This window comes from Hypanus sabinus, chromosome 27 (assembly GCF_030144855.1).
Source record: "Hypanus sabinus isolate sHypSab1 chromosome 27, sHypSab1.hap1, whole genome shotgun sequence".
In the NCBI taxonomy this organism is placed as follows: domain Eukaryota; kingdom Metazoa; phylum Chordata; class Chondrichthyes; order Myliobatiformes; family Dasyatidae; genus Hypanus; species Hypanus sabinus.
In genome coordinates this window covers 28,972,044-28,999,841 of record NC_082732.1, presented here as the reverse complement: position 1 = coordinate 28,999,841, position 27,798 = coordinate 28,972,044, and the positions used below count along the sequence as shown (strand labels likewise).

General features: G+C 45.4%; 2 protein-coding genes across 3 annotated transcripts in view; both read right to left on the bottom strand.

The window, feature by feature from the left end:
- The window catches only part of LOC132382171 (proteasome subunit beta type-7-like), a 36,509-nt gene that overhangs the window by 3,542 nt on the left and 5,169 nt on the right, over positions 1-27,798 (bottom strand). Inside the window, exons 1-6 of one of the 2 annotated variants that reach the window (XM_059952111.1) lie at positions 16,615-16,756; positions 13,333-13,438; positions 12,292-12,385; positions 9,738-9,835; positions 3,308-3,448; positions 1,313-1,428 (exon numbers count right to left, since the gene is read on the bottom strand). In XM_059952111.1, coding sequence (XP_059808094.1) covers positions 1,313-1,428; positions 3,308-3,448; positions 9,738-9,835; positions 12,292-12,385; positions 13,333-13,397 — 514 coding nt within the window. In that variant the 5' untranslated portion in view covers positions 13,398-13,438; positions 16,615-16,756. Of the gene's footprint in view, positions 1-1,312; positions 1,429-3,307; positions 3,449-9,737; positions 9,836-12,291; positions 12,386-13,332; positions 13,439-16,614; positions 16,757-27,798 lie in introns of those variants that run through there. The other variant, XM_059952112.1, reaches the window with a different exon arrangement.
- LOC132382173 (transcription factor HES-5-like) lies at positions 16,938-21,643 on the bottom strand. Its single transcript, XM_059952116.1, has 3 exons — positions 19,711-21,643; positions 19,406-19,574; positions 16,938-17,797 (listed from the first exon to the last, which is right to left on the bottom strand). Exons 1-3 carry the CDS (start codon positions 19,786-19,788, stop codon positions 17,649-17,651), a joined length of 396 nt encoding a protein of 131 aa, XP_059808099.1. The 5' UTR covers positions 19,789-21,643; the 3' UTR covers positions 16,938-17,648.

Here is a 27,798-nt window from a genome sequence, read left to right as displayed (position 1 = left end):
GGTTTGAGGCAAGAGGGGAGAAGTTTAAAACAGAGATGAGGAACATGTCTTCCATATAGAACATGGTGAATTATTTGGAACAAACTGCCAGAGGAGGCAAATGCAAAAGGTATTTGGATGGGTATAGAGAAAGTAAAGCCATTGAGGGATATGGTCCTAATGTGGCTGAAGGGATTGGTATGTATAGGTCATAATAGTCGGTATGGACAAGGTGGGCAAATAGATCTTGTTTCTATACTGTATACTTCTATAACCTGATCGAAATTTATCAAATATTGAAAGGCATAGATAGAATGGATATGGAGAGGACCTTTCCAATAGGAGAATAGGACCAGAGAGCACAACCTCAGATTAGAAGTACATCCCTTTAGAACAGAGATGAGTGAGGAGGAATTTCTTTCACCAAAGCGTGGTTAAGCTGTGGAATTCATTGCCGCAGATGGCTGTGGAGGCCAAGTTATTGGGTATGTTTAAGTTGGAGATGGAAAGGTTCATAGTTAGTAAGGGTGTCAAAGATCATGGGGTGAAGGCCGAAGAACAGGGTTGAGAAGAATAATAAATCAGTCGTGATGGAATGGCGTAACAGTCTCAATGGGCCAAATGGCCTAATTCTGCTCCTTTGTCTTATGATTCTATGGTTTCCTCATTCGGGGGAGGCACAGTAGTGTAGTGGCTAGCACAAGGCTCTACAGTACCAGAGACCAGGGTTCAATTCCTGCCACTGTCTGTATGTTCTCCCCATGACCATGTGGATTTCCTCTGGGTGCTCTGGTTTCCTCCCTCAGTCCGAAGACGTAGCGGTTGGTAGGTTAATTAATCATTGTGAATTCTCCTGTGATTGGGCTGGGGTTAAATCAGGGTTTTCTGGGTGGTACAGTTCCAAGGGCCAGAGGGGCTTGTATCTAAATAAATAAATAATTTCTAGTGACTTGTCAGAGGGTTTGGAGGTTCAGTCACTGAGCGCGTTTATACAAAGATCTGTGTTTTTGTAGATACTATGGGAATATGGAATTATACAGGAGGTTGGTGCTAAGATAAGAGCAGCCACGATCCCATGGAATGGTAAGGCAGAGATGAGGGTCTGAGTGGTGTATAATGTCATCAGTACACATCTTTCCTGCACCCACCTCCTGCATGAAGCGCTGACTCTCCTGGGCTGTCCACAGTGTCCCTGCCCAGTCTGCTTACGAGAGCCTTGCCAGAGTTACCAGCTCACCCATATTAACCTGGATGTCCATGTACTTGTCTGGTTTAACAAGTTTTCAGAGTCTGCCTTACGACAGCTCTGTGCATGGTGTTAACCATTCCTTACCCATGGAGGCGAAGGGCAGTGTGTCTGTGGATCCATGAGGATACACGGCGTATAGGTGGGCCCCTGTGCAGTCCACGCCCCCTACTATCACTGACAGTCCAATGTGCCCCTGGTACCTGCAGAAAGATAACATTGGATTTAAATCAGGGGCTGGTCAACTCTGAGGAGTCAGGGGTGAGTAAAGTTTGTTGATGGGCAGAAACATCATTAAGAAGTCGGAAGAACACATACCAGTCCTCAATGAGGGTAGTGCAAAGGGTAGCAACTTCAAATTTCTGAACATCAGCATCTCTGAGGATCCTTCCTGGACCCAACGCATTGACTCAATCACAAACAGGGCATGCCAATGGCTCTACCTCACTTGGGACCATCACCAAAGTCCAGCAAGATTCTACATTCTGGCAGGTTGCACCACAGCCTGGTAAGGAGACTCCAAAATGGAGGATTGAAAGTGGCTGTAGAGTCAGCCGGCTCCATTATGGGCTCAACCCTCCCCAATCTTGAGAATATCTCCAAGAGGAACTGCCTCAGTAAGGGGCCACCCACCTTTAAATGCCCTCTAGGACATGCCATCGTCTCATCCACCATTAAATGCCCTCTGGGACATGCCATCTTCTCATTACTACCATCAGGGAGGAGTTACAGGAACCTGAAAACGCACCTTCAATGATTTAGAAACAGCTTCTTCCCCTCTGCCATCAAATTTCTGAACAGTTTGTGAACACACGAATACTACCTTGCTATTCCTCTTTTGGGCTATAGTTTATTTTTTTGTAACTCTTTTGTCTTGCACTGTTCTGCTGCTACAAAACAATGACTTCCCTGACATATGTCAGTGATAATAAATCTGATTCTGATCAAAATTTGAGAGGGGGCCCATCTTTTGTCTTCAGTGGCTCCTGTGTCAAGGATGGGGGGGGTCTATAAAAGCTTAGCTAGAACCCTGCTCATCATTTAGGGGCGAATGGGCAGGATTGCTGTGTGCTGCCTTCAGCCGGCTGTGCTCTGGGAAAGAGGATGTTCTGAAGAAAGGAAGATCTCGCATCTTCTGTGGGACCATGAAGCTCCCATGTGCCCCTCTCCCCTGGTCATTGAACTGTGCTGCATCACCCTGGCTCGGTGAAGCTGGGTATTGGAAATCAGGGAAAAGTCACTGAGGAAGTTCAACCCTCTTCCCCCTCAGTATGTCATGGGCAAGATAGACAAAGGTGAATCAATAGATTTCTCGTACTTCCAGAAGTTGACCTCCCCGCTTCTCCTTCACCACTCCTCACTCTTGCTTCCCATTCATACCTTCTCTTCTTACCTGCCCATCACCTTCCCCTGGTGGTCCTTCCCTCTTCCCTTTCTTCCATGGTCTTCTGTCCTCTCCTACCAGATCACCCCTTCTCTAGCCCTTTCTCTCTTTCACCAATCGACTTTACTTCATCCCCTCCTCCCCCTCTCCTGGTTCCACCTATCACCTTGTACTTCTTCCTGCCTCCACCCCACCTTCTTATTCTGACTTATCATTATTCGGCCTGAAACGCTGACTGTTTACTCATCTCCTGAGATGCTGCCTGCCCGGTCGAGTTCCTCCAGCAATGTGTGTGTTGCAGTGGATGTTCTTTACTTGGATTTTCGGAAGGCCTTTGGGAGAGTCTAGGACCAGGGGGCACAGCCTTAGAATAGAAGGATGTCACTTTAGAAAATAAATGAGGAATTTATTTAGCCAGGGGATGGTTAATCTGTGGATTTCATTACCACAGATGGCTGGGGAGGGTTGATAGGTTCTTATTAGTCAGGGCATCAAAGGTGCAGGGAGAAGGCTGGAGAATGGGGATGAGAGGGAAAATAAATCATCCATGATCAAATGGCAGAGTAGACTTGATAGGGTGAGTGCCCTAATTCTGCTGCAATGCTTTCTGGTCTAATCTTCTCCCCAAGCCCAGTCAATCCCACTTCAGTGCCAATGAGTGAAGAGATCTTCGTCCTGTTGTGAGACCGCTCTCGCACCTGAACAGCATCTGTTTCAGCATCCGGTTTACGGTGGCAACTCGAGGCTGGCGCCCGGTCGACAGGCTGTGGAGCTGGATGTTGGACGAGATCATATTCATTGTGATGTCAGCGTCAGCTGCCACTCCTGCCCCACAACAGCTGGGAAGAGAGAGAGAGAATGCAAGAGAAGAAGTTAATATCACAGGGAAAGGGTGGGAAGCTAATATCACAATGAAAGCTTGTTGGAGAGTGAGAAGTTTGCTTTAGTGGTGGGCAGATTATTGGAACAATTCTGGCAATAAACCTTCATTTAGAAGAGCACAGATCAACCAACAACAATCGTAAGGGATTTGTTAAGGAGAGATTATGTCCACCTGGAGGAGATTGGCTTTAATTGTCACATGTACACTTAGTACATCGAAACATTCAGTGAAGTGTGTCATTTGCATCAATCGCATCTAATCAGCGACGATTGTGCTGGGTCAGCCCACGCATGTTGCCGCGCTTCCAGAACCAATATAGCATGCCCACTCAGTTCACTAACCTTCACCCTAACTTTCTGTCTTTGGTGTGTGGGAGGAAACCGAAGCATCCGGAGGAAACACAAACAGGAGAAAATCTGCAGATGCTGGAAATCCAAAGCAAGAGACACAAAACACTGGAGGAACTCAGCTGACCAGGCAGCATCTGTGGAAAAGAATAAACAGTCAACGTTTTTGGCCAAGACCCTTCATCAGAGCACATGGTCTCGGCCTGAAACATCAACTGTTTACTCTTTTCCACAGATGCTCTCTGGTCTGCTGGGTTCTTCTAGCGTTTACGTGTGGTGCCCAGAGGGAAAACCATGCAGTCACTGGGAGAATATACAAATTCCTTACAGACGTCGTTGGGAATCAAACGCCCATCTGTGCCCAGGAGGGCGGGAAAGGGAAGCAATCACTAAGGGTGCTCTAGCAAGACTTTTGAATGGGTGACGCACACAGTGGCAAAGATAGGAATTTCAAGGGTTACAAAGTAGAGTGGTAAATCTGATCCAAAAGTTGTTAGTAGAAGACCATCACCACTGGGGATCATAAGGCTTCTGCTCATTTCCTTTCTTTTTATTTTATGTATTAATATTTCAAACTTAAATGTGGGTAACAAACTAAAGAAAGTTTGCTGATGGTGTCAAGATTGGCCAGATGGTTGAATGGGCTAAAAGCTCAGGAGCATATTGCTGACCTGGTCAATTGAGCAGCTGGAGATTGAATTTAATCCAGAGGTTTGAGGAATCCAGATAGTCGTTTGAGGAAATAATAAATGGGACTGATGAGCTTGCTTGGATTTTCAGAAGGCATTTGACAAAGTGCCACACGTGAGGCTGCTTAACAAGATAAGAGTCTATGGTATTACAGGAAAGATACCAGCACAGATAGAGGATTGTCTGATTGGCGGGAGACAAAGAGGCAAAGAGTGGGAATAAAGGGGGCTTTTTCTGGTTGGCTGTTGGTGATTAGTGATGTCCTGCAGGGGTCAGTGTTAGGACTGCTTCTTTTCATGTTATAGGTGAATGATTTGGATGATGGAATTGGTAGCTTTGTGGCCAAGTTTGCAGGCGATATGAAAAGAGATGGAAGGCCAGATGGTGCTGAGGAAGCTGGGAGTCTGCAGAAGGACTTAGACAAATTGGGAGAATGGGCAAAGAAGCAGGGATATAGTGTCAGAAAGTGTATGGTCATGCCCTTTGGTAGAAGAATCAAAAGGGTAAAGTATTTTCTAAACAGGGAGAAAATTTAAAAATCAGAGGTGTAAAGGGACTTGGGAGTTCTCGTGCAGGATTACCTAACAGTTAACTTACAGGTTGAGTCGGTGATGTAAGGAAGGCAAAAGCAATGTTAGCATTCATTTCTAGAGGACTATAATATAAAAGCAAGGACGTAATGCCAAGGCTTTATAAGGCATTGTTTAGACCATACTAGGGGTATTGTGAGCAGTTTTGGGCCCCTTATCTAAGGAAAGATGTGCTGGCGTTGGAAAGGAGGCTCACAAGAATGATTCTGGGAATGAAAGGGTTAATGTCTGAGGAAGGGTTGATGACTCTGGGACTGTACTTGCTGGAATTTAGAAGAATGAGTGGGGATCACAGCAGAGCAGAATGGCTGGGATTTCTGGAAGCAATTCGGAAGGCACAGGATATATATTCTAAAGTATTCTAAAGGAAAGATGACACAACCATGGTTAACAAGAGAAGTCAAAGCCAACATAAAAGCCAAAGAGAGGGCATATAATAGAGCAACAATTAGTGGAAAGTTAGAGGATTGGGAAGTTTTAAAAACCAACTGAAGGCAACTAAAAAGTCATTAAGAAGGCAAAGATGGAATACGAAAGTAAGCTAGCTAATAATATTAAAGATGATACCAAAAGTTTCTTTAGATACATAAAGTGTAAAAGAGAGACAAGATTGGAGATTGGACCACTGGAAACGGTGCTGGAGAGGTAGTAATGGGGGACAACGAAATGCTTGACAAACTGAATAAGTATTTTGTGTCAGTCTAAGTGTATGGTGAAAGTTCCAGGTGTCAGGAGTCATGAAATGTGTTAGGTTACCATAACCAGAGAGAAGGTTCTTGGGAAACTGAAAGGTCTGAAAATAGATAAATTACCTGGACCAGATGGTGTACACCCCAGAGTTCTGAAAGAGGTGGCTGAAGAGATCGTGGAGACATTAGTAATGATCTTTCAAGAATCACTAGATTCTAGAATGGTTCCAGAAGACTGGAAATGATAGACCAGTTAGTCTGACCTCAGTGGTTGGGAAGGTGTTGGAGTCAATTATTAAGGATGAGGTCTCAGGGTACTTGGAGGCACGTGATAAAATAAGCTGTAGTAAGCATGGTTTCCTCAAGGAAAAATCCTGTCTGACAAATCTTCTGGAATTCTTTGAAGAAATAACAAACAGGATAGAAAAAGGAGAATCAGATGATGTTGTGTACTTGGATTTTCAGTAGGCTTTTGACAAGGTGCCACAGGTGAGGCTGCTTAACAAGTTGCAAGCCCATGAAAGATTCTAGCATGGATAAAGCAGTGACTGACTGGCAGGAGGCAAAGAGTGGGAATAAAGGGAGCCTTTAGAGGCTGGCTGCAGATGTCTAGTGGGGTTCCACAGGGATCTGTGTTTGGACCGATTCTATTATGTTATATGTCAATGATTTTGGTGATGGAATTGATGACTTTATTGCAAAGTTTGTTGATGATATGAAGATACATGGAGGGTAGGTAGTTTTGAGGAAGTAGAGAGGCTACAGAAGGGCTTAGCAACACACACAAAATGCCGGAGGACTCAGATTATGAGAATGGGCAAAGAAATGACAGATGGAATACAGTGTCAGGAAGTGTGTGGTCATGCATTTTGGTAGAAGAAATGAAACAGTTGACTATTTTCTAAATGGAGAGAAAATACAAAATAAATAAGATGCAAAGGGACTTGAGAATTCTTGTGCAGGATTCCCTGAAGGTTAATTTGCAGGTTGAGTCTGTGGTGAGGAAATGAGATGTTAGCATTCATTTCAAGAGGATGAGGATATAACAGCAAGGATGTAATGTTGAGACTTTATAAAGCACTGGTGAGGCCTTACTTGGAGTATTGTGAGCAGTTTTGGCCCTTTATCTTAGGGAGTATTTGTTGAAACTAGGGAGGGTTCAAAGGAGGTTTTTGAAAATGATTCCAGGATTTAATGGCCTGTCTTATGAAGAGCGTTTGATGGCTCTGGGCCTTTTTACTAGAATGCAAAAGAGAAAGGGGTGACCTCATCAAAACCTATCAAATGGTGAAAGGCCTTGAGACAGTGGATGTGGAGAGTATGTTTCCTGTGGTGGGAGAGTCTGGGACCAGAGGACACAGAATGGGGGGGGGGGGTTTTAGAACAGAAATGAGGAGGAGTTTCTCTAGCCAAAGTGTAGTGAATCTGTGGAATTTTTTGCCACAGACAGCTGTGGAGGCCAAGTCTTTATGTATATTTAAGGCACAGGTTGATAGATTCTTGATTAGTCAGGGCGTGAAAGGATATGGGGAGAAGGCAGGAGACTGGCGCTGAGAGGAAAACTGGATCAGCCATGATGAAATGGCAGAGCAGACTCCATGGATCAAATGTCCAAATGTCCTAATTCTGCTCTTATATTTTATGGTCTTATGATCTCATTCAGACCTATCGAATTTTGAAAGGTCAGAATAGAGTGGGTAAGGAAGGTGTTTCCTATAGAGGGTGAGTCTAGGACCAGGGGGCACAGCCTCAGACTAGAGGGACAAACTTTTAGAACAGAGATGAGAAGGAATTTCTTCATTCAGAGGGTGGTGAATCTGTGGAATTCATTGGCAGAGAGGGCTGTGGAGGCCATGTCTTTTGGTATATTTAAAGCAGGATTCTTGATTAGTCAGGGCGTCAAAGCTTACGGGGAGAAAACTGGAGAATGGGGTTGAGAGGGATAATAAATCAGCCATGATGAAATGGCAGAGCAGGCTCCATGTGCCAAATGGCCTAATTCTGCTCCTAAGACTTATGGTCTTACAATGTATTGTGGAAGTTGCAACTGGGCAAATTGAATGATTTTGATTAGTATGGAGGGAGAAATATACATTAACAGACCCTCAGTTATAATAGGAGAGGTAAATAAAAAGTTCAAAACAGCCTGCTGGATGTTTTTATTTATTAGAAGGAAAATAGAAACATAAGTGACTAAAGATACTGGATTCTGGAGCAACACACACTTAGTAACAGAGGAAATCAGCGCATACATGTAGGGGTATCTACTGTGAATGCCCACAAGAAAATGAACCTCTAGGTAGTATATGGTGACATGCACAATACATGCTGGGATAATGCATTTAGTTTGAACTTAGTTTTGAACTCTGAAATGGATAGCCAACATCTGGAGTCAAGAAGGGAGAAAACACTGGCAGGTGATAAGTGGATCCATGTACGGTGGGGGCAGCAAAAGGCTGATGGAGGAAGGAGGAGTGGAAGTAGATGATAGAGACTGGCAGGTGATGGGCAGAGGCAACACAGGGCTGTAGGTGATGGAGTCGGAAAGGAAAGGAAGGTTGATCATGGAACCGAATAAGGGAGACGAGAAAAGCAGACGTACCAATAGGGGGCGACGTCCCAGTGGAAGGAGAGTATGAGTGAGGTCTAGAGAAGTTGATGGAGAAGCAGAAAGCGATAGGGTGATGAGGGCTGGGATGGGCGTAGGAAGAACTGGGTAGATCAGGAGCAGAGCAAAAAAGAACAGGAGAATTCAATATCCATGTAATTGGACTGAAAACTATCCCAGTGGAAGTTGAGGTGCTTTTAGTTGCTTGAGTTTAGCCTCACCCTGGCAGTGGAGAAAGCTGAGGGTGGACGTGTCAGTGTGGGAATGGGGAAGAAAATTAAAATGGCTAATTATCTGGAGCTCCAGACAGCTTGGATGGAGGTGAAAGGACGTGAGTTACACACTTGTGGTGACAGGGGAGAAGTTCCGGGGGGGGGTGGGGAGAGGGGAGAAAACAGACCAGGAAGTCATGCAGGGAGTTGAAAGAAGAAGGGCAGAGAAGTTGAAGGTGACAGTGGGAGCAAGCTGCAGAATACACAAGTTGTGAAGAATGAGGTATTGGGTGCATTTGCTGGTGGGATGATAGATGAGGACTATGGGGACTCTGTCAGAGGGGGAGTAGTGAGGTCAGAGCAGAAGAGTGAGAAATAGAGCAGATATAGATGAGAGCTCCAGCAGCTGGGAGGGAAATCTTGTTTTCTGAAAGTTCTGACGTCCAGCTATGGAAGGCCTTGCTTTGAGAACAGATGCGATGGAGAGGGAGGAACTGAGGTAAAAAGGAACAGTGTCCTTTCAAGCAACTGGGTGAGAGGAGGTGTGGTTAAGGTACCTGTGGAAGTCAATAGACAGACAGTCTCCTGAGAGGGAACTGTGTACAACACTAGTTAGCTTTGGGACTAGCACAGTAATGCTATTACAGCACTGCTGACCCATGTTCTTTTCTTGCTGCTGTCTGAAAGGAGTTTGTACATTCTCACCACAACTGTGTTGATTTCCTCTGGGAGCTCTGGTTTCCTCCCACATTCCAAAGACATAGAGGTTCTTCGGATAATTGGTCACATGCATGTAACTGAGCAGCAGGGGCACGTTGGGCTGTAAGGGACCGTTAGCATGTTATATCTCTAAATAAAACTAAAGACTTAAACACTGTCTTTAGTTTTGGTCTCCTCTTCATGGAAAACATGTGATTGCACCGGAGAAAGTTCAGAGAAAATTTATGGGGATGTCACCAAAACTGGAAAACTGTAGTTGTGAGGAAAGTTGGATTAGCTTGGCTTGTTTGGAGCAAAGGAGGGTATGAGGAGATGTCATTTTACAGTATGGCCACTAGAGGGGGTGATTTAACGGATGTCAATTTGTGAATCCCAAGAACAAGACTTACTAAATGTTTGAAGCGATATAGTGTATCTTGATGCAATCCTTTGCAGCCACGACCATGTCATCTGTTGACCGGGTATCGGATCCCAAAATCACCCCATCCTACACAACAAAACACAGGAACTAGTCAGTCATTGGTTGCACCGCAGCCTGGAATGGAAACACCAATGTCCTTGAACAGAAAATCCTGCAAAAAGTAGTGGATACGGCCCAGTCCACCACAGGTGAAGCCCTCCCCACCATTGAGCACATCTACACAGAGCAGTATCGCAGGAAAACAGCATCCATCACCAAGGACCCTCCCACCACCCAGACCACGCTCTCTTCTCACTGCTGCCATCAGGAAGGAGGTACAGGAGCCTCAGGACTCACACCAGCAGGTTCAGGAACAGTTATTACCCTTCAACCATCAGGCTCCTGAACCAGAGGGGATAACCTCACTCACCACAACTCTGAACTGTTGTTTCACTAATGGCCTACCCGGCCATTCCCCAGCCCCCCAGGCACAGAGCACTCATGAACCTTGCAGCCTTGTTTTAGTTTCAGGGTTGATCATTAATGGCCTAACACTTCAAGGACTCTTCATCTCATTTTCTTGATATTTACTGTCTATTTATTTATTAATGTTTTTTTTCTTTTTGTATTTGCACAGTGTGTTGTCTGTTGCACATTGGTTGTCTGTCTGTCTTGTTGTGGACGGTTTTTCATTGATTCCATTGTATTTATTGTGAATGCCGCTAGAAAATGAATCTCAGGATGGCATATATGTACATTGATAATAACTTTACTTTGAACTCATTTACCAAGCCCTGTCACACTGCCCAGGGCAAACTGAGAATCCAAAGTAGCCAAAACAGAGCTCTGTTAACTTCATGTTAATTACAGCCTCCGGTTCACCCAGGGTGAAAGATTTGACACAAATTGGGCATTTTTCCCTATTCTGGTCATTTTTTTGGGGGGGGGATGCAAATATGTATTGCCCATCCCTATAAGCCACTTTAAAAGTTGTAAAAAGCTAACTTCTCGAACCACTGCTATCCTTCTAATGAATAGTCGCACACTCACACTTGCTGTAAGGGATGGCAACGTTGGTCCAAGTCAAGTATAACTTGGTGCACCTGTAGCCCTTGTTCTTCTTGGCCGTAAAGGCTGCAGGTTTGGGAGGAGTTTTCATTTCACCTGGCCAAATAACTGCAGTGCATTCTGAGGACAATGCACACATTCAGATATTGTGTGCCATCTGTGGAGATGTTTTAAGATGGTTGGTGGACTACAATTGTCCAGGCTGTTATATCCTGAAGCTGAACTCACGCAGGCAAATGGAGAATATTCCATTACACTTTGTACACGATGGAAAGGCTTTGGGGTGTCAATAGGAGAGTCGCTTACTAGAGGATACCAAGTCTCTGATGTGCTCTTGTGGGCACAGTATTTACAGTATGTGGTTGGTCCAGGTGAGTTTCTAGCCAGTGATGGCCCCAGGATATTAACAATAGTGCTATTTAATACCTAAGTTGGGTGGTTAGAGTATCTGCTGCGACACACGCAACATGCTGGAGGAACTCAGTAAGTCAGGCAGCATTTGTGCAAGTGAATAAACGGTCCACGTTTCGGGCCGAGGCCCTTCTTCAGGACTGGAAAGGGAGGGGGAGGATGCCAGAATTAAAAGGTGGTGGGGAGTGGAAAGAGGATAGCTGGAAGGTGAAAGCTCACCTCCAGGGACTCTCTCCCACCTGTGGAGCAGGACATAGTCTGTGATTGTGATTGCTGATGTGGGCCAGACCATGTAGCAGCTCCCTTTTGCAGGAACCACTCCATAGATGTTTATCAACTAGGCCATTTGCAGGCCATTAGTGAAACAATATTTACAACAAACTGCTAGTGTTATGTTCATCTTTACTGATGACCTTTTGCCTTTTGATTCAAGAATGTTTCCCGATTTAAAGCCCACAGTCGCCATGGTTGGACTTGAGCTCATTTCACCAGATCATTAGTGCAGTTGGTCACAGTGCTAATGTTCGCCTGTACCATCATTGTACTTTGCCATATCCTGTCCTGGAGATCACAACCACGACGGGAGTTGGAAATAACTTGGAAAGTGTGCAGCTCGGGTGGCTGATGGTTGGGTTGAGTTGTTCTCCAATCTTGGCAATTAATTTGCAAACGTTTCAACGCCATACGAGGAGACATCATCAGGGCACAGTTAGTTTATGGTGTGACCTCCGATTGCTTGGCCTTTATATACTTATCAATCAACCGATTGGTCATCGTTATGGAAACTCAATTGACATACAGAAGCAACTGCGAGCAAAATTCCAGACCACAACTCACAGAGTTTGCCACGCAACCAAACAGTGACGAGACCCCCTCCCTACATCACAATTGAATTTCCGTAATGATGACCAATCAGCGGATAGATAAACATATAAAGGCCAAGCATTCGGAGGACACACCACAAATTAACAGGCACTGATGATGTCTCCTCATACAGTGACAAAATGCTTGCAAACGGATTACCCTGGGGGTATTAGCGACTGGTGCTGTGGGTGAACAGTTACCTTGAAGATGACACCAGCAATGGTAGTCCCTGTCTTCTTTGGTTTTGGAGGGTTGAAGCCCACCTTCTGTAGGCCTCCCTCCAACTCAGTGTTCCTGAAAGACACAATACACAGACGCAGGGAGTGAGTTAGGGAGAGAATGAGCAAGGTGGGCCAAATCTGCAGACTTGTGTCAGGATCACACAGGAACATTTACCCTGTGAGCTCTTGGCACTAATCATTGACTGCTGATAGAGGGCTCGTCGCATGGTGGTGGGGACGCGGTAATGAAACAACAGAATTCAGCTATGGCGTGCATCTGCTCCCACCCCAGACCAATCCTCAGCTCACAATTTAATAAGCTGAGGGTGCTTACGGGTAGAGTCAGAGATGGGTGAATTCACAGTGATGAGGGATTGCTTCAACTGATAGTCAGTGCCTTCAGAAAGGGAGCTTTTGGTAGCGAAGGAGGGAGGTTGGAAAATGGAGGAATGAAGGGGAGAGAGGAGGGAGGTGAAAGGACGACAAAGACCGAAGAGGCGCTGTGGGGTGGGAGGGAAGACGAGTTGGGGCGGGGGGGGGGGACTTAGAAAAAACAATTAACATACAAATGGGGCACAGGAAAATTCAGAACGATTAGTGCTTTCTGCATTTAAGAATGCATTTGCTGTGAGAGGCAGAGGCTCATTCATGTCTGAACAAAACTCCTTCCTTGACTTGGCTGCTCTTGCAGAACTGCCTTGTTTCAGTTTCACTTTCAAAAAAAATGTTCAGCAAAACAGCAGCTGCTCCCCAATCTTAAGCCCCCCCCCCCACCCACTCCCTGGCCCCCCAGGCACAGAGCACTCATGAACCTTCCAGCCTTGTTTTACTTTCAGGGCTGATTATGGACTGAGGCAGGGGTCACTGGAGAGAGAGGGAGAGCATCAAACTAACAGCAGTCTCGCAGCTCTACTTCCTTTACTTTTTGCTCTGGGCTGCAGTCAGAAATTCGCCCACTTGCCACCAGGTTCTCCCCCTCTGCCCCACCAGCAAGAACCCCCACCTCACCTATCTCCTCACCTGGTGCAGTTCTCAAAGCTGAACCCTCCTTCAGGGGGATGAAGGAACTTCTTTGCCTTCAACATGTTCACCCGATGGCACTGCCTTCCCTCTGCTCCAGGTTTCACTTTCAGAACACAGAACAAAACCTCGTGTGATTGGGCCACAGGCCTTATCAGAAACTATTTTGAAGTTGCAGAGAAATGGGAGCTCGGACTTCTGCAAATTTAACCGCTTCTTTCAAAACCCCTCCAACAGACCCCAGTCCCTGCCCGTGGGCTTGTCTCCCTCCTGAAGCAGCTTTGGGAGTGACTGAAGAAGGGGATGTGAAGCCCAGCCCCAACTGGGAGTGAAGGGAGCTGAGCTGGGTTACCCTGACCAGGCCATTCCTGAGTTAAAGGTGGCATTAACTGCGAGACTTTTCAACACTGTCTCTGCAAATTAGTGCATTGGTGCTGAGGCACCATGTAACGTAGAGGTTAGTGTAATGTTACCATAGTGCCTGCAACGCAGGTTCAGTTCCACCGCTGTCCATACGGGGTTTGTATGTTTTCCCCGTGACCAAGTGGGTTTCCTCCAGGTGCTCCAAAGAAATACAGGTTAATTGGTCTCATGGGTGTTAATGGGTGCCACAGGCTTGTTAGGATTATAATTTTATTTCTTACATCCACCTCACAACGTGAGGGAGTAACAATCTTTATGTTGCATCTCCATTGCTATGTACAAGCAATAAAGAAGGGAAATGTGGGAAGATATTGCCCAGACAGGAGGGCCGTATACACAATGGTCCTGTACAGTCAGACACAATGTACAGTCAGATATACAATCAGGCCAATGTGTATTGATCAGTCTGCTGGCCTGGTGAAAGAAGCTGTCCTGGACCCTGTTGGTCCTGGCCTTAATGCTGTGGTACAGTTTACCAGGTATGATGGGCTGAAAGGCCTGTAATTGTGCTGTATTTCCACATAATTTTTTTTAAAAAAATCTGATACCTGGGTGGTATGACAGTGTAGAGGCTGGATTCTGGAGCAACAAACAACCTGCTGGAGGAACTCAGCAGGTTGAGCCCTGGGTCCTCTGTGGGTGGTGGTGGGGGAAATAGGGAATGTGGACATTTCAGACTGAATCCCTGTATCAAGACTGTGGGAAGTGTATCGGACCTCCCTAGAGCTTCTCCAAAGACTTTGTCCTGAACGTGGAGAAGAGCTTGCCGTTACTCCAGCCGCTCTCTCAGACTGCTCTGCAGCAAGCTGATGCTGCACACACGACAGGAACCAAGCACAACACCCGGTGCGTTCAAAATTCAAGATTCAAGAACGTTTATTATCAAAGAATGTATAAATTATATAACTTTTTGAGAGCTGTTTGCTCACAAAATGTGTGTTTGGGAACTGTAGTGTTACTAATTACTAAGCTATTGTGTTGTTAACAGATGATGCTTCAGATTCATTTTATTTCTCACATGTACATCGGAACATACGGTGAATGCATCATTTGCATTAACAGCCAAAACAACCCAAGGATGTGTTGGGGAGGGCATCAAGTGTTACCCACCCATTCCAGCGCCAACTTGGCAAGCCCACAATGCTTGGCAGAACAGCACAGATCACAACAACAGCAGCAAAACAAGCCCAGTTTCTCCCTGACACCCACCCACCCCAACACATACACAGTCCCCCAACCCTAGAACGGGCTGTCTGGCCTCCTGTGGATTCACAGACATTAAACTTTGACTTCCCCAGTGGACTGGCAGATTCAGGGCTCCGGCCATCGGGCTTGACCTCTGACTGATCTCCAGGTATTGATCTTCCATATTGACCCATTGGTGAGGACCCTAAACTCCAGGCCTCGACTCTGGACTCTCTGATGACCAGAACCTCAAATACTAGGCCTCTAACTCTGGTCTGTTTGCCTCTTTCTGTTCTGTCCTCTCCCTCCAACATATTAAAGCATAGCCTGATCCATTTGTTACTGGTGATGCTTTCCAAAGGCCCAGTGGAAGGTGGTTGAATGATGCTGAGAGATAGGGCAGCAGGAAATTGACTCCTAGTCAGTCCATAGTTACACACACAAACTGCTGGAGGAACTCAGCAGGTCAGGCAGTATCAATGGAAATGAATAAAGAGACGTTTCAGGCCAAGACCCTTCCTCAGGACTGAGAAGGAAGTGGGGGGGGGAGAACACTGGAATAAAAAGGTGGGGGAGAGGAAGGAGGCAGGCTGGAAGGTGAAAGGTGAAACCAGGTGGGTGGGAAAGGTCAAGGGCTGGAGAAGAAGGAATCTGATGGGAGAGGAGAGTGAACCATAGGAAAAAGGGAAGGAGGGGACCCAGGTGTAAGTAATAGGCAGGTGACAAGAGGTACAAGGCCAGAGTGGGGAACAGAAGAAGAGGGGAGGGGAAGGGAATCTTTTTAAAAACCGAGATCGGGTTGGAGGCTACCCAGACGGAATACAAGGTGTTGCTTCTCCAACCTGAGGGGGACCTAATCTTGGCACAACAGGAGGCTATGGCCTGACATGTCGGAACGGGAATCGGAATTAAAACGTTTGGCCACCGAGTGAATCCATCATCACTTATTCGTGGTGGGGGACAGTCCAACTCCGTCTCATTATTCCTGCTTCCACGGGACGCCACTGCTCAGAAAGTGGAATTTCAGGACGAGGATTGCACTCAACCAAGCAACCGGCGTCGCTGGCGCTCAAATCACCAAGGATAGTCGTTCATGGGTCCCCTCACATCCCAAGCTCTCCAATGCACTGGGCACTCCCGACCCCAGGCCCGATGGGATGCTGCAGTCTGATTCAAGGCGGCACTGCATCAGTGCACGTTTCCAGGGAACCAGCAAAATACCAGGCGGAGTTTTGAACCTACCATGGGGATGAGGAGGAGGAGGAGGTCGCATTTTCCCCGGCGGCACAGCGGCTACTGGGCCTTCGCGACTCTCGGTCTCCATTAGCAACCAAAATTAAGTAATCTACCTCATCCACAAAAAGCAAACTTTCCCAAAGAAACGACATGTCACAAAAGAAGACACTTAACAATAACCCCGCTTTAACTTCCTTATAGAACATACAACCATTAAGCCAGTGCAAGCCCTTGGCAAGGATCAGGCACTTGGTTTCCCCAAAGCCCAGCATTAAAACACTTATTGCCCCACACCTCTTTTCAAATTTTGAAAATATTTCACGATATAGTGTAAACTACCCAGCACTGGTAGTGTCGTTCTTTGAGATTAAATCCCCAAACTCTTCCAAGGAAAGAAACGAGCTTAAATGCTACCATTTCACAGAAATGAGTAATTACCCCGGAGCAGATCACGGAGGCCCCGGTGCACAAAGTCCAGGTGTCCTTGACCATCCCACCCCCATCAGAGGGGGGTCACAGGTCGCGTCGAGGGCAGACTGACTGGCAGGTTTCCAACACACAAGTCAGCAGAGAACGTGCCGAGGCGCGAACAGCCCCAGATATGGAGCAGTTCTGGGAACCATTGTGCAGCGCGGGGGGTAAATGTCATCCTAGGTAGGGGGTGGGGATTTTTAAAATGTAGTTTGTGTTAATCACTGTTATTGTCTCAGTGTTTTGTTGTATTGTTTTTTTTTAAAATTGTGTCGGAGTTCCCGGTTTGGAAATCCCCGGCACTGAGATAAAATCCCCTTTACCAAGCTGAACCAGAGCGTCCGGCAATTACCATTAATCAATCGATTTACAGTCACCGCCAGTTGTCAATATGGCAAAACAACACAAATACTCCGTATTTCGGGCTCCAGTGTACCAGGGTCTGTCTCTTCGCGGTCCAAGTGCCCGGCACACCTGCAGTGTCCTGAGGGGAATGGCGTAGGGAGAAGAGCTGAAACTTATTAGGATATCCGCCCTTTTGCCCTCTCTCTCTCCACTGTCTGCGGTGTGCCGACAGGGAGGAGGGGGTGGAAACGGGCTGTGGGGTTAATGCCAGCGTTGTATTACGCGGCGGAGTTAACGCCAGCCGTTAACCAGAATCCAACTACGACCCCCAACTCCCTCCCTTCCCGCAGCTCACTGGAATGGGGGTCAACCTGGAAGACAGGCAGACCCAACCCACGCCAGGGGAGCCACAGCCCCAATCAATTACAGTAACATTAATCATCGATTTACAATCACAGACACTTGTCAATATGACAAAACAACACAAAGACTTGGGAAGAGCTTTTCTGACATGTCCTCGGTATATAAGCGATTCCGCTGTCCCACTCGGCAAGGCTCAGAATTGCCAGGGTCCTGGTGCTGGGAGATCTAACTTGTTTGCTGCGAGCCGACTGGAGGTGGTGTGGGGTGGATTCATAGTGTGGGTATGTAGTCCTTTACACTCCCCCCTCTTTCCTCGGAGGCATTGCAGTAGTTCGGGCTCCTCGGGTCTGGCGTGCGGACAAGAAGCAGAGGGCTTCCTGGAGACAGCGGGTGTAGCCGTCGTTGTAGCCCTGCAGGGGCTGTCTGGCCTGGGAACTGAAGGCTGGAAAGAGACAGACGAAAGTTAAACATTGAGCAAGTCTTTCTGGCCAATAATGCTCCCAACCAAATCATTGACACAGATAATGTGGCCATGATCACAGTGCTGATTGTGGGAGATTGCTGTGCATCAAGTATCTCCTTCCTTTCTGACTTTACAGGAGTTTCCTTGTTTTATTCGTTTCTTTCTTTTCAGCTGCCAGCCAAAGTTCATACAGAAAGCAGGAGCAGGAGAAGGTGACCTGGCCTTCCCCACCTTTTCATATGACCCGGAATTATCTGTGCTGGACTTGGTTCCTCTTATCTGCCATGTCTCAATGGCCCTCTTCTCCTTGATCTATCAAATATTCATCCAGCTCAACTTTAAACGCCCTGAATGATGCAGCTTCCTCTGTACCCAGGGTACAGAACCCAAGAGGTTGCTATGTACTTCAGTTTTAACTTTTTCTTTGGCAGTGATGTTCCCTGTCTGAGACGGTCACAGTAGGGGAACATCACAACCTCTGCTCTCTCAGGGTCCCTGAGGATGAAGGTATTTTTGAAGCAGGAGGCCCTTCATTCTTCTAAACTCTGAGAAAAACAGGTCAAAACCATTTACCCTGTCTTGGCAGGACAACCCTCTCACCTCAAGAATTAGGCTTTGTACTACTTCAAATCTTTTTTTTTCAGGCAGGTGACTGGGACTGTACAGTACTCCAGGTGCGAACTCACCAACACCTGTATAATCGATCAAACTCCGTTATAATAAAGGGCAAAATGCCTTTTGCCTTCTTAACAGTTTGCTCTACTTGCCTGCGAGCTTTTTGTGATTCATGCACTGGAACATCCAGATCCCTCTGAACTTTACCAACTTGCAGTATCTCCCTTTTGATAATCTGCATTCTGATCTCTCGCTGACATGCTAGGCCTCAGGCTTTCCACGTTAAGCTCATTCACTCAGTCCCACAGAATCCTTATCACAAAACGCTCTTCCACACATTCTTATCTCATCGGTAAATCTCATTTCATTCCCTCTTCCAGGTCAATAATGTAAGTAGTGAATAACTGTGGGACAAGAACGGATCAGCAGTAGTCTGCTAGTTATTTCCTTCTGTTCTGAAAACAACCTGCATATTCCAACTCTCTGTTTTCTATACAGCAGCTAGTTTACAACCATTCTAACATAACTCCTCTAACACCACTGGCTTTTCATTTATACATCAGCTTCTAATATGACACCTTGTCAAATTCCTTTGGAAATCTAAATATACTACATCTACAGGTCTCCCCCATCAAGTCTCCCGATGCAGCCTCAAACACTTCAAACAAAATTTTCAGTCATGATTTACCTTTCATAAAACCTTGCTAACTAAGTTTTATTAGATTCAACTTTCCTAAATGAGTAAATAGTTCCTCTTTGATTATTGAATCTGGCATCCTGCCATTTAAAGCTGATAAACAAACTGACCTGTAGATTCCTGGCTTTTAATTTTTTTGAACATGAGCATCACACTGGCTGTTTTCCAATATTTTGTTACCCTGCAGAAGTTTAACCTCCCTCAGAGCCAGGTGCCATATTCAGTTTGGTACCTCAGTGATTGGGAGAAGCTGGAATAGTCTGGGAAACACTCACCAACAAGGTAGTGGTGCCCCAGCAAGCTCACACATCTTTCCAAGATCTCGGCTTTCTCCAGTCTGCAGTTCGGCTCGGAGTGAAACTCTCTCTCCAACAATCCCTTCAGCTGCACGATGCTTCTGTTGATGTGATCTCTGCGGTGTTTCTGCACCGCGGGTTTCATCAGCTGGAGGACGAGGGGAGAGACACAGCTCAGCAAGGGATTGGCAGGCACCCCCCCCCCAAAAAACCTGCCCTCTCGCCACCCCCTTCTGGCTCAGAAACACCAGCCCCAGAACCCTCTCCGTCTCAACCTCACTTACCCCACATGGCTCTCTGCAGCTGACCCTGGGTTTGGTGCCTTCCCTCAGGCGCTGATTGGCAGCGGTGCCCGGAGACATGTCTGTGGGGCTGAGCGTGAAGGTGAAGCCCACCGTGGACTGTGTGAGTGAGAGGCACTGACTGACCCAGCTCCCTGAGGCCGGCCTGGGCAGCTGCTGTATTTAAAGGCCAGTATTAGCATGACAAAGTGTGGGGCTCCGCTCCCACTCGAGTTCCCACACTCACCAGCCAATCCCCCAACTCACTGACAGCACAATAGACGTGTGCCCGGCTACAGGGGGAATTAGTGACGGGATCTGCCTCTGTATTGTGGGCAGGGCGGCCTGAATCTCTGAGGGCCATCTGAACAGCAAGTGCGTCTCACAAATCCCAGGATATTAATGTCAGCACATCCTGGGAAAGTGGCTGGAGTTGGGAGCAAGGGACAAGCTCCTATTTCAGAATGAGCAGTGTTGCTCTTCAACATCTGGCTCTGGAGAGTCTGGCATTCTTTAAAATACAATCATGTCCCAATTATAGTGGCTTTGTTTTGCCGTGTTAAAGTGTCTGACATATCACAGATGGGCAGAGCGGCCACAGGGACGGGAAACTCATCAGCAGCTACAGAGGATCAGAAGCAGAATCATGTTTTTTATCTGTGACGTAAGTCCTGAAATTTGTTGAGTGCCAGCAGTAAAGTGCAGTCACAACTATAAGGTATAGTAAAAAGGTAAATAAATAGTGTAAAAGAGAAATAACGTGGGTTTGTTCATGAGTTGGTTCAATGTGGTCCCTGAGCGAAGTTATTTAGTGTGGGTAACTTCACTCATTCAGCTTTGAACTGATTCCACAATCTGCAGTATCACTTTCAAGGACTCTACCATTCAGGTTCTCAGTATCAATCAATCGTTCATTTATCCATTCATATGTCTATTCATGTATTTATTTATTTATTTTCCATTTAACTTCCATTTGTCTATCTATCTATTCTTCCATTTATTTATTTATTTGCATAACGCATCTTCTTTTGCACATTGGTTGTCGGCCATTGTTTATGTATAGGTTACATACATTCTATTTTAGTTCTTTGTTTTCTTGCGTCCCTACAGGACAATGGATCTCTGGGTTGTATATGGTGATATAAACAGTATGTACTGGGATAATAAATTTGACTTGAAGATTTAGTAAGGCTCTTGACTCGGTGCACAGTGACACTGAATGGAAATTGCACAAGGGCCGTTCCTTCACATGTTGCACTGTGGAAACAGGGAACTGGTATCTGTCCAGACTCTGCGTGGAAGCATTATCAGGAAATAGGTCTGTGCTGGAAGGGCTGGACTTCTAAATTGGAATGGAGTCGAGAGTAAAGGCTCTGTGCTGCGAGCAATGGGACAGGCCCTACAAGCAACAGCTGACGAGTATCAATAAGTGATTCTGAGCGAAAAACATGAGAGAATTTTGTAGATGCTGGAAATCCAAAGTAGCATGCACGCATGTGCGCTCTCTCACACACACACATGCACGCACGCACACACACACAATGCTGGAGGAACTCAGCAGGTCAGGCAGGATTTATGGAAAAGAGTAAACACCTGATGTTTCGAGCCGAGTCCCTTCATCAAGGCACTCGGTCTAGCAGCAATGCATGGATTGAAAATATGAGGTGAACTTTGCAGGGTCAGTCTCACAGGGCAGATTCACATTCACAGCCTACCTAATGCAGTGAATTGTGCAGAAGCAACTCTCACTGTGATAAGACATTAGTGCAAAGGAGACAAGAGACATTTCAAATTGACTTGGGATGTGACAAGCTAACAACCTTTAGGCCGTGCAGTTAAAACCATCAAATCATGTGTTTGCAAGATTTAACTTAAGACCTATTGGGAGTTGCTCTTTGAAGATAGTGAATCTGAGGGTTCAAGTGTAGGTTTCAGAGTAAAAAGGTGCCCCAACCATACTTGGAACAGAAGAATCCAGAAGATGGAACTGATAAAGGTACAGTATCATCAATTTTTTTCAATGCATCATGGATCAGTATCAATATCTTGATCAATGCACGTCTGCTCATGGAACATCATGTAGAAAAGGTAAATGAGGGCAATGGAAGATGCCAGAAGATGACCGGAAATGCTACCACAGAGTTAAGAGGTAGCAACATGAAGTTTTGGAGACATGGTGTGGGTGAAACCATACCTGACTACCACCAGACATGGTAGAAGGGAGTGACTTGTTCCACCAACCCCAGTGCACGTAAGATTACAAAGGAGAGGATCTCTCATATCAGAGTAAGAGGTGCCATCTTAGGTAGACTACAGAAGAGGCCGGTTTGATGGCTGTAGAGATATTGAGACTGAAGGAGTTTCTACATTCTCCATTCTCCCTGTGACTCAATAGGTTTCCTCTGGGTGCTCTGGTTTCCTCCCACATTCAAGACATACAGATTAGTAGGTTAATTTGTCACATGGGTGCAGGCTCATTGAACCAGAAGAGCCTGTTACCCTGTTGTATCCTAAAATAATAAAATGCTACTGTCATCCCAATGCTGCCCTTACTCAATGCTAACACATGGGTATGCTTTAGATAGAGTGCAATGACTCGGGCTGATCCAGGATAGTCCTACCTCTCCCCCTTCTCTAATAGGGTTGTATTGGGGTCACAAACACAAGAAGGTCTGCAGATGCTGAAAATCCAAAGCAACACACACAAAACACTGGAAGAACTCCGCAGGTCAGGCAGCAAGTATGGAAAAGAATAAACAGTGGACATTTTGGACCAAAACCCTTTTTTCAGAGAAGGAAGGGGGAAGAAGCCAGAATAAGAAGGTGGGGGGAGGGGAAGGAGGCTAGTTCGAAGGTGATAGGTGAAACCAGGCAGGTTGGAAAGGTCAAGGACTGGGAAGAAAGAATCTAATTAGAGAAGAAAGTGGACCATAGGAGAAAGGGAAGGAGGAGGGGACCCAAGGGGAAGTAATAGGCAGGTGAGAAGTGTAAGGTCAGAGTGGGGAATAAAGGAAAGGGGGAGGGAATTTGTTACCCTAAGTTGAAATTGATATTCATACCAAAGGTTAGAGGGTATGCAGATGAACCACAAGGTGTTGCTCCTCCACCTTGAAGCTAGCCTCATGAACAAGAGCAATCCATGAACCAACATGTTGGAATTAAAATGCTTGGCCACCAGGGTGTCCCTCACTCAAGGGGAATCTGATAGGAGAGGACAGAGGTGATGGAAGAAAGAGGAGGGAGATGAGCACCTTATCTCCTTACCTGCCCATCACCTCCCTCTGGTGCTCCTCCCTCTTCCTTTTCTTCCATGGCCTTCTGTCCTCTCCTATCAGACTCCCCCTTCTCCAGCCCTGTATCTCTTTCACCAATCAACTTCCCAGCTCTTTACTTCACCCCTCCCTCTTTCCCAGGTTCTCCTATCACCTGCCACCTTGTACTTCATCCTCCCCCACCCCACCTTCTTTCTCCTGTTCCCCTCGTTGAACACCTCTGATCCATCTGCCAAAAGCAGAATTTCCCGGTGGCCCGCCATTTTAATTCCTTTCCTCATTCCCGTTTTGACTTGTTGGTCCATTGCCTCCTCTTTTGCCACAACGAGGCCCCCCTCAGAGCGGAGGGGCAATACTTATATCCCACCTGGAAAGCCTCCAACCTGAGGCATGAACATCAAGTATTTTTCCCTCCCCCTTTTCTCTTCTTCTATTCCACACTCTGGCCTCCCACCTCTTCTCCTCACCTGCCCATCAGCTCCCCCGGTGCCCCTCCTCAGGGTCCATTCTCCTCCCCTATCGGGTTCCTTCTTCTCCAGCCCTTTACCTTTCCCACCCACCTGGCTTCACTTCTGGCCTTCTAGCTATCTGTCTTCCCCTCTCCCCACCCGTCTATTCCAGTGTCTTGCTTCTTCCTTTCCAGTCCAGTTGAAGGTCCTCAGCCCAAAACATCGACTGTCTGTTCATTTCCACAGATGCTGCCTGACCTGGTGAGTTCCCCACATTCTGTGTATGTTGCTCTCCACGACAAACACTTGCAGAATGTCTTGTGTTTAATACTTCAGGTCAGTGAGTTTCATTCAGCTTTTACTTTTTCATGCAGTTATGTAATTCCCTTTGAAAGGGATGCTTTTCTCAACAATGTTTTTGCAGCTTCTCCATCCAGATTTCATGAAATAGAACTGAAAGGACTCCTCTAACCTGCTCTTCTTTGACATGCATCATTCAGATCTCCATGAATAACCAGCTCCTCATCAACGATGTAGGATTGCTTTCTTCTGAGTTGCCAGCTCTCAGCTGGTAGGCTCCTGGACCATGCACAGCATGATAGAAAAGCAGTAGGGTTGCTGGCTTGGCACCAGTGACCCAGGTTCAGTCTGACCTCTGGTGCAGTCTTCGTGGCTTTCGGTCCCGATGAAGTGTCTTGGCCTGAAACATCAACTGTTTATTTCCCTCCATATACCGCCTGACCTGTTGAGTTCCTCCAGTATTTTGTGTGAGTTGCTCAAGGTTTCCAGCATCTGCAGTATCATTTGTGTCTCCGTGGGTTTGTACATTCTCCCCGTGACTGAATGGGTTTCTCTTGGGTGCTACACTTTCTTCTAACTTTCGACAAATGTCCCATGTGGGTGAAATGACCACTGCAGATTGTACTTAGTCCTGAGGTGTGTGGTTACATTTGGGGAAGCTGGTGGGAATGTTGAGATGATTATTGAGGGAATGGATTACACTAAGGGCCAGCATCGGTTCAATGGGCCAGCTTTGCATCATTCTATGTTGAATGGCAACCTGTCACAAATCTTTCTGCCTCCAACCTCCCTTCTCCCAATCATCTCCCTTTGGTCATCTAACACATCTGCCTTCCTACAAATAGCTATTTATCTCTCACTCTTCCTGTGAGTGACAAGTAGGTTAATTAGTAACTACTGGCAGCTCCACAACAATCAGTGAAAGGTGTCATTTTTAAAATTACTGAAAATTTTAAAGATTTATATAAATATAATTTTCTTCCTCTAATTGAATGTGCACGACAAACGCTTTCCAAATGGTCACCTATGACAATGTCGTTAGTTGGTCGAATAAATGTTATAAAAATAACAATTTTACCAAAATTTCTCTATACATTTCAAGCTGTTCCATCCTTTGTCCCGAAAATGTTTTTTGATAGAATAGATTCTATGATCCTGTCATATATCTGGAATAATAAGAGTTGTAGAGTGAGTAAACCTTTATTGCAAAAATTAAAAAAAGATGGAGGCTTGGCATTACCAAACTTTAAATTTTATTATTGGGCAATTAATATTTGTTATATCACTTTTCGGATTCACGGTATAGATAACCAGGACTGTCCTTCATGGTTGGACGGAGGAGAACTCGGTAAGGTGGTTTTCTTTGGCTTCTTTACTGGGAGCTCCTCTTCCCTTTTCGTTTTCTAGGATTGGTAGACAAGATCTTAGTCTCATTGTTAGACATACATAAAAAATTTGGTTTCAGTTTCCCAGATTTTTTGACTTAAATAACTATGTTCTTTCTAGTAATATCCATCTTAACTATTTTTTTAAACCATCAATTTTGGATAAGGCCTTTTTAACATGGAAAACTAAGGGAATAAAAACTACTTTAGATTTGTTTTTAGAGGATTGTTTAATGTCTTTTTCGCAGCTAGTGGATAAATATGGTATATCTAACGCACAATTTTTCAGATCTTTACAAATTAGGAATTTTTTATGTGATATGTTACCAAATTACTCATTTGTTTATTTACCAAATATGAGAGATGCTATCTTTCAGCTTAAACCATTTCAAAAAGGATTGATAGCCATTATATATAAACGGCTCATGAATTTATGAATGATGTCCAAAGATAAAGTTAAACGTGCTTGGGAATTGGAACTTCAGGAGTCACTTTCAGATGACCAATGTAATAAAATTTATCATTTAGTTAACAATTCATTTATCTGAGCCTGTCACTCCTTGATTCAGTTCAAGGAGTGACCAGGGCGCATATGTCAAAGGATAAACTAGCATATATTTTTTCTAATATAAATCCCACCTGTGATAGATGCAACACTGAGGTGGCTACCTTAACTCATATGTTTTGGTCTTGCATAAGGTTAAATAATTTTTGGAGAGATGTTTTTAGAAAGTTATCAAAAGTCATAGGTTTGGACCTACAACCTAATTCAATTACGGCAATCTTTGGGATTATTCCAAAGTAAGCAGGAAATGTTCCTGCTTCCGCTCAATGCATGATAGCATTCTCAACTTCATTGGCTAGGAGAGCTATTCTATTGTATTGGAAGGATCCCGATCCACCTACTGTTTTTTTCTGGCTTTCCTCCATTATGTCCTGTTTAAGTTTGGAGAAAATTAGAAGCCGATTAGCTCAATATTATACTATACATGATTTTGACAGTGTATATTCTTTTTTTTGTTTGTACTTTTACTGAAATATGTATTTGAGATAACTTCTCCTCTGACTTGTATTTATCCTTATTCTTTTAAATCAATAAAAAAAGATTGAAAATGAAAAAATGAGATGAGTCATTTTGGATCAACCACCAACACAACTGGAGGATTGTGCAGGGGGCAGCCTGCAGATGTCATCTTGTTTCTGCAGCCAACAACTCACTAACCCTACCCCAAACAGGTGTCTTTAGGTCGTGGGAAGAAACTGGAGGCTCCAGGAGGATAACCACATGGTCACACGGAGAACCTACAAACTCCTTACAGCCAGCAGCAGGAATTGAACTTCTATCGGCGATTGCTGGGACTAACCTCTATGCTACTGTGCTGCCCTGACCCAGACAAAGAGCCTTTCGCCCTGTGAACAGGACCAGGAACTAACAGGCTCAGGCACTGACATGAACTTGCGTAGGACCTCTGATACAGCAAAAGGTGCATCTCAGTGGTGTGATTAGTCAAATGCAGTGATATGGTAAGGGGTTATCTAAAGTACGGTGGAACAGGTTACCTTTAAAGACTTTTTAAGTCATAGAAGCAGAATTAGGCAATTCGGCCCATCGAGTCTGCTCCACCATTCATTATTGACTATTGATTTATTGACGACTGAGGACCAAGTTAGAAAAATAGAGAAATCTGGGGCAGATAGATGAAGGCATTGCTGCCATTGGTAGTGGGTAAAGTCACAGGAGAAAAAGACTGAAGGAGACCACACCCCCTGAAAGGAAAGTGAATTTACATTCATGGACATTGCTGGAGAGGGAGCTGGGGAGCAAGTACAGCACAAGCTAATTATCTAGTGATAATTAGCTCTCTATAAAGTTATTGAACACATGAAAAACAATACATAAACAACAACTAACAAACAATCAATGTGCAAAAGAAGAGAAGACATTATGCAAATTAAAAAAAATCAATGCTGAGAGCATTCCTTGAAAGTGAGTCTATAGGTTGTGGGATTAGGTCAGAGAAGGGGTGATTGAAATCATCCACGACGGTTCTGGAGCCCGACAGCTGTAGGGTATTAACCATTCCTGAACCTGGTAGTGTGGGCAAGTCTTGTGTGCCTCCTGTTCAGTGGAAGTGGTTAGAAGATGGCATGGCCTGGATGATGGACGCTGCCTTCTTGTGGCAGCGCTCCTTGTAAATGTGCTTTGTAAGAAAGAAATTGCATTCAGACCATTTTAGATTATTTATCCAGCGTGTTATTTTATTGAATAGAGATTTGAAGAGTGGGCAGGGAATGTTTTTCAAAATTTGTAAACAAGAGACTGATAAGGAAGCTGCTTTTGATTGCACTGAACTTCCAATCAGTTCATCATTGTGGATGGAAAACACACGACACGACAGAAGGTGGAACGCGGTGCGAAGACGAAGTGATAGATGAACTCAGTGGGTTAGGCAGCCTCTGCGGAAGGCCGATGGGCAGCCGGTGTTTCAAGTCAAGGACTCTTATATGAATTGGAAACCTGCTGTGTTTACCCAGTTGAAAATACAAGGTGACTCCAGTCCCACAATCACTCAGCTTCTCTGTGGGAACAGCTCAACAAGAAGCAAGTCCCAAACGCAAGAGATTCTGACAGATGCTGGAAACCTTGAGCACAAACTGCTGAAGGAACTCAAGTCAGAAAGCATT

Excerpts from the sequence above, each read along its gene's own strand:
- LOC132382173 (XM_059952116.1), bottom strand. The coding sequence starts at position 19,788 with ATGTCTCCGGGCACCGCTGCCAATCAGCGCCTGAGGGAAGGCACCAAA. Across the intron at positions 19,575-19,710 it reads GCTGCAGAGAGCCATGTGGG|CTGATGAAACCCGCGGTGCA; the intron begins GTAAGTGAGGTT and ends CTCGTCCTCCAG. Across the intron at positions 17,798-19,405 it reads GGGGCACCACTACCTTGTTG|CCTTCAGTTCCCAGGCCAGA; the intron begins GTGAGTGTTTCC and ends GTCTCTTTCCAG.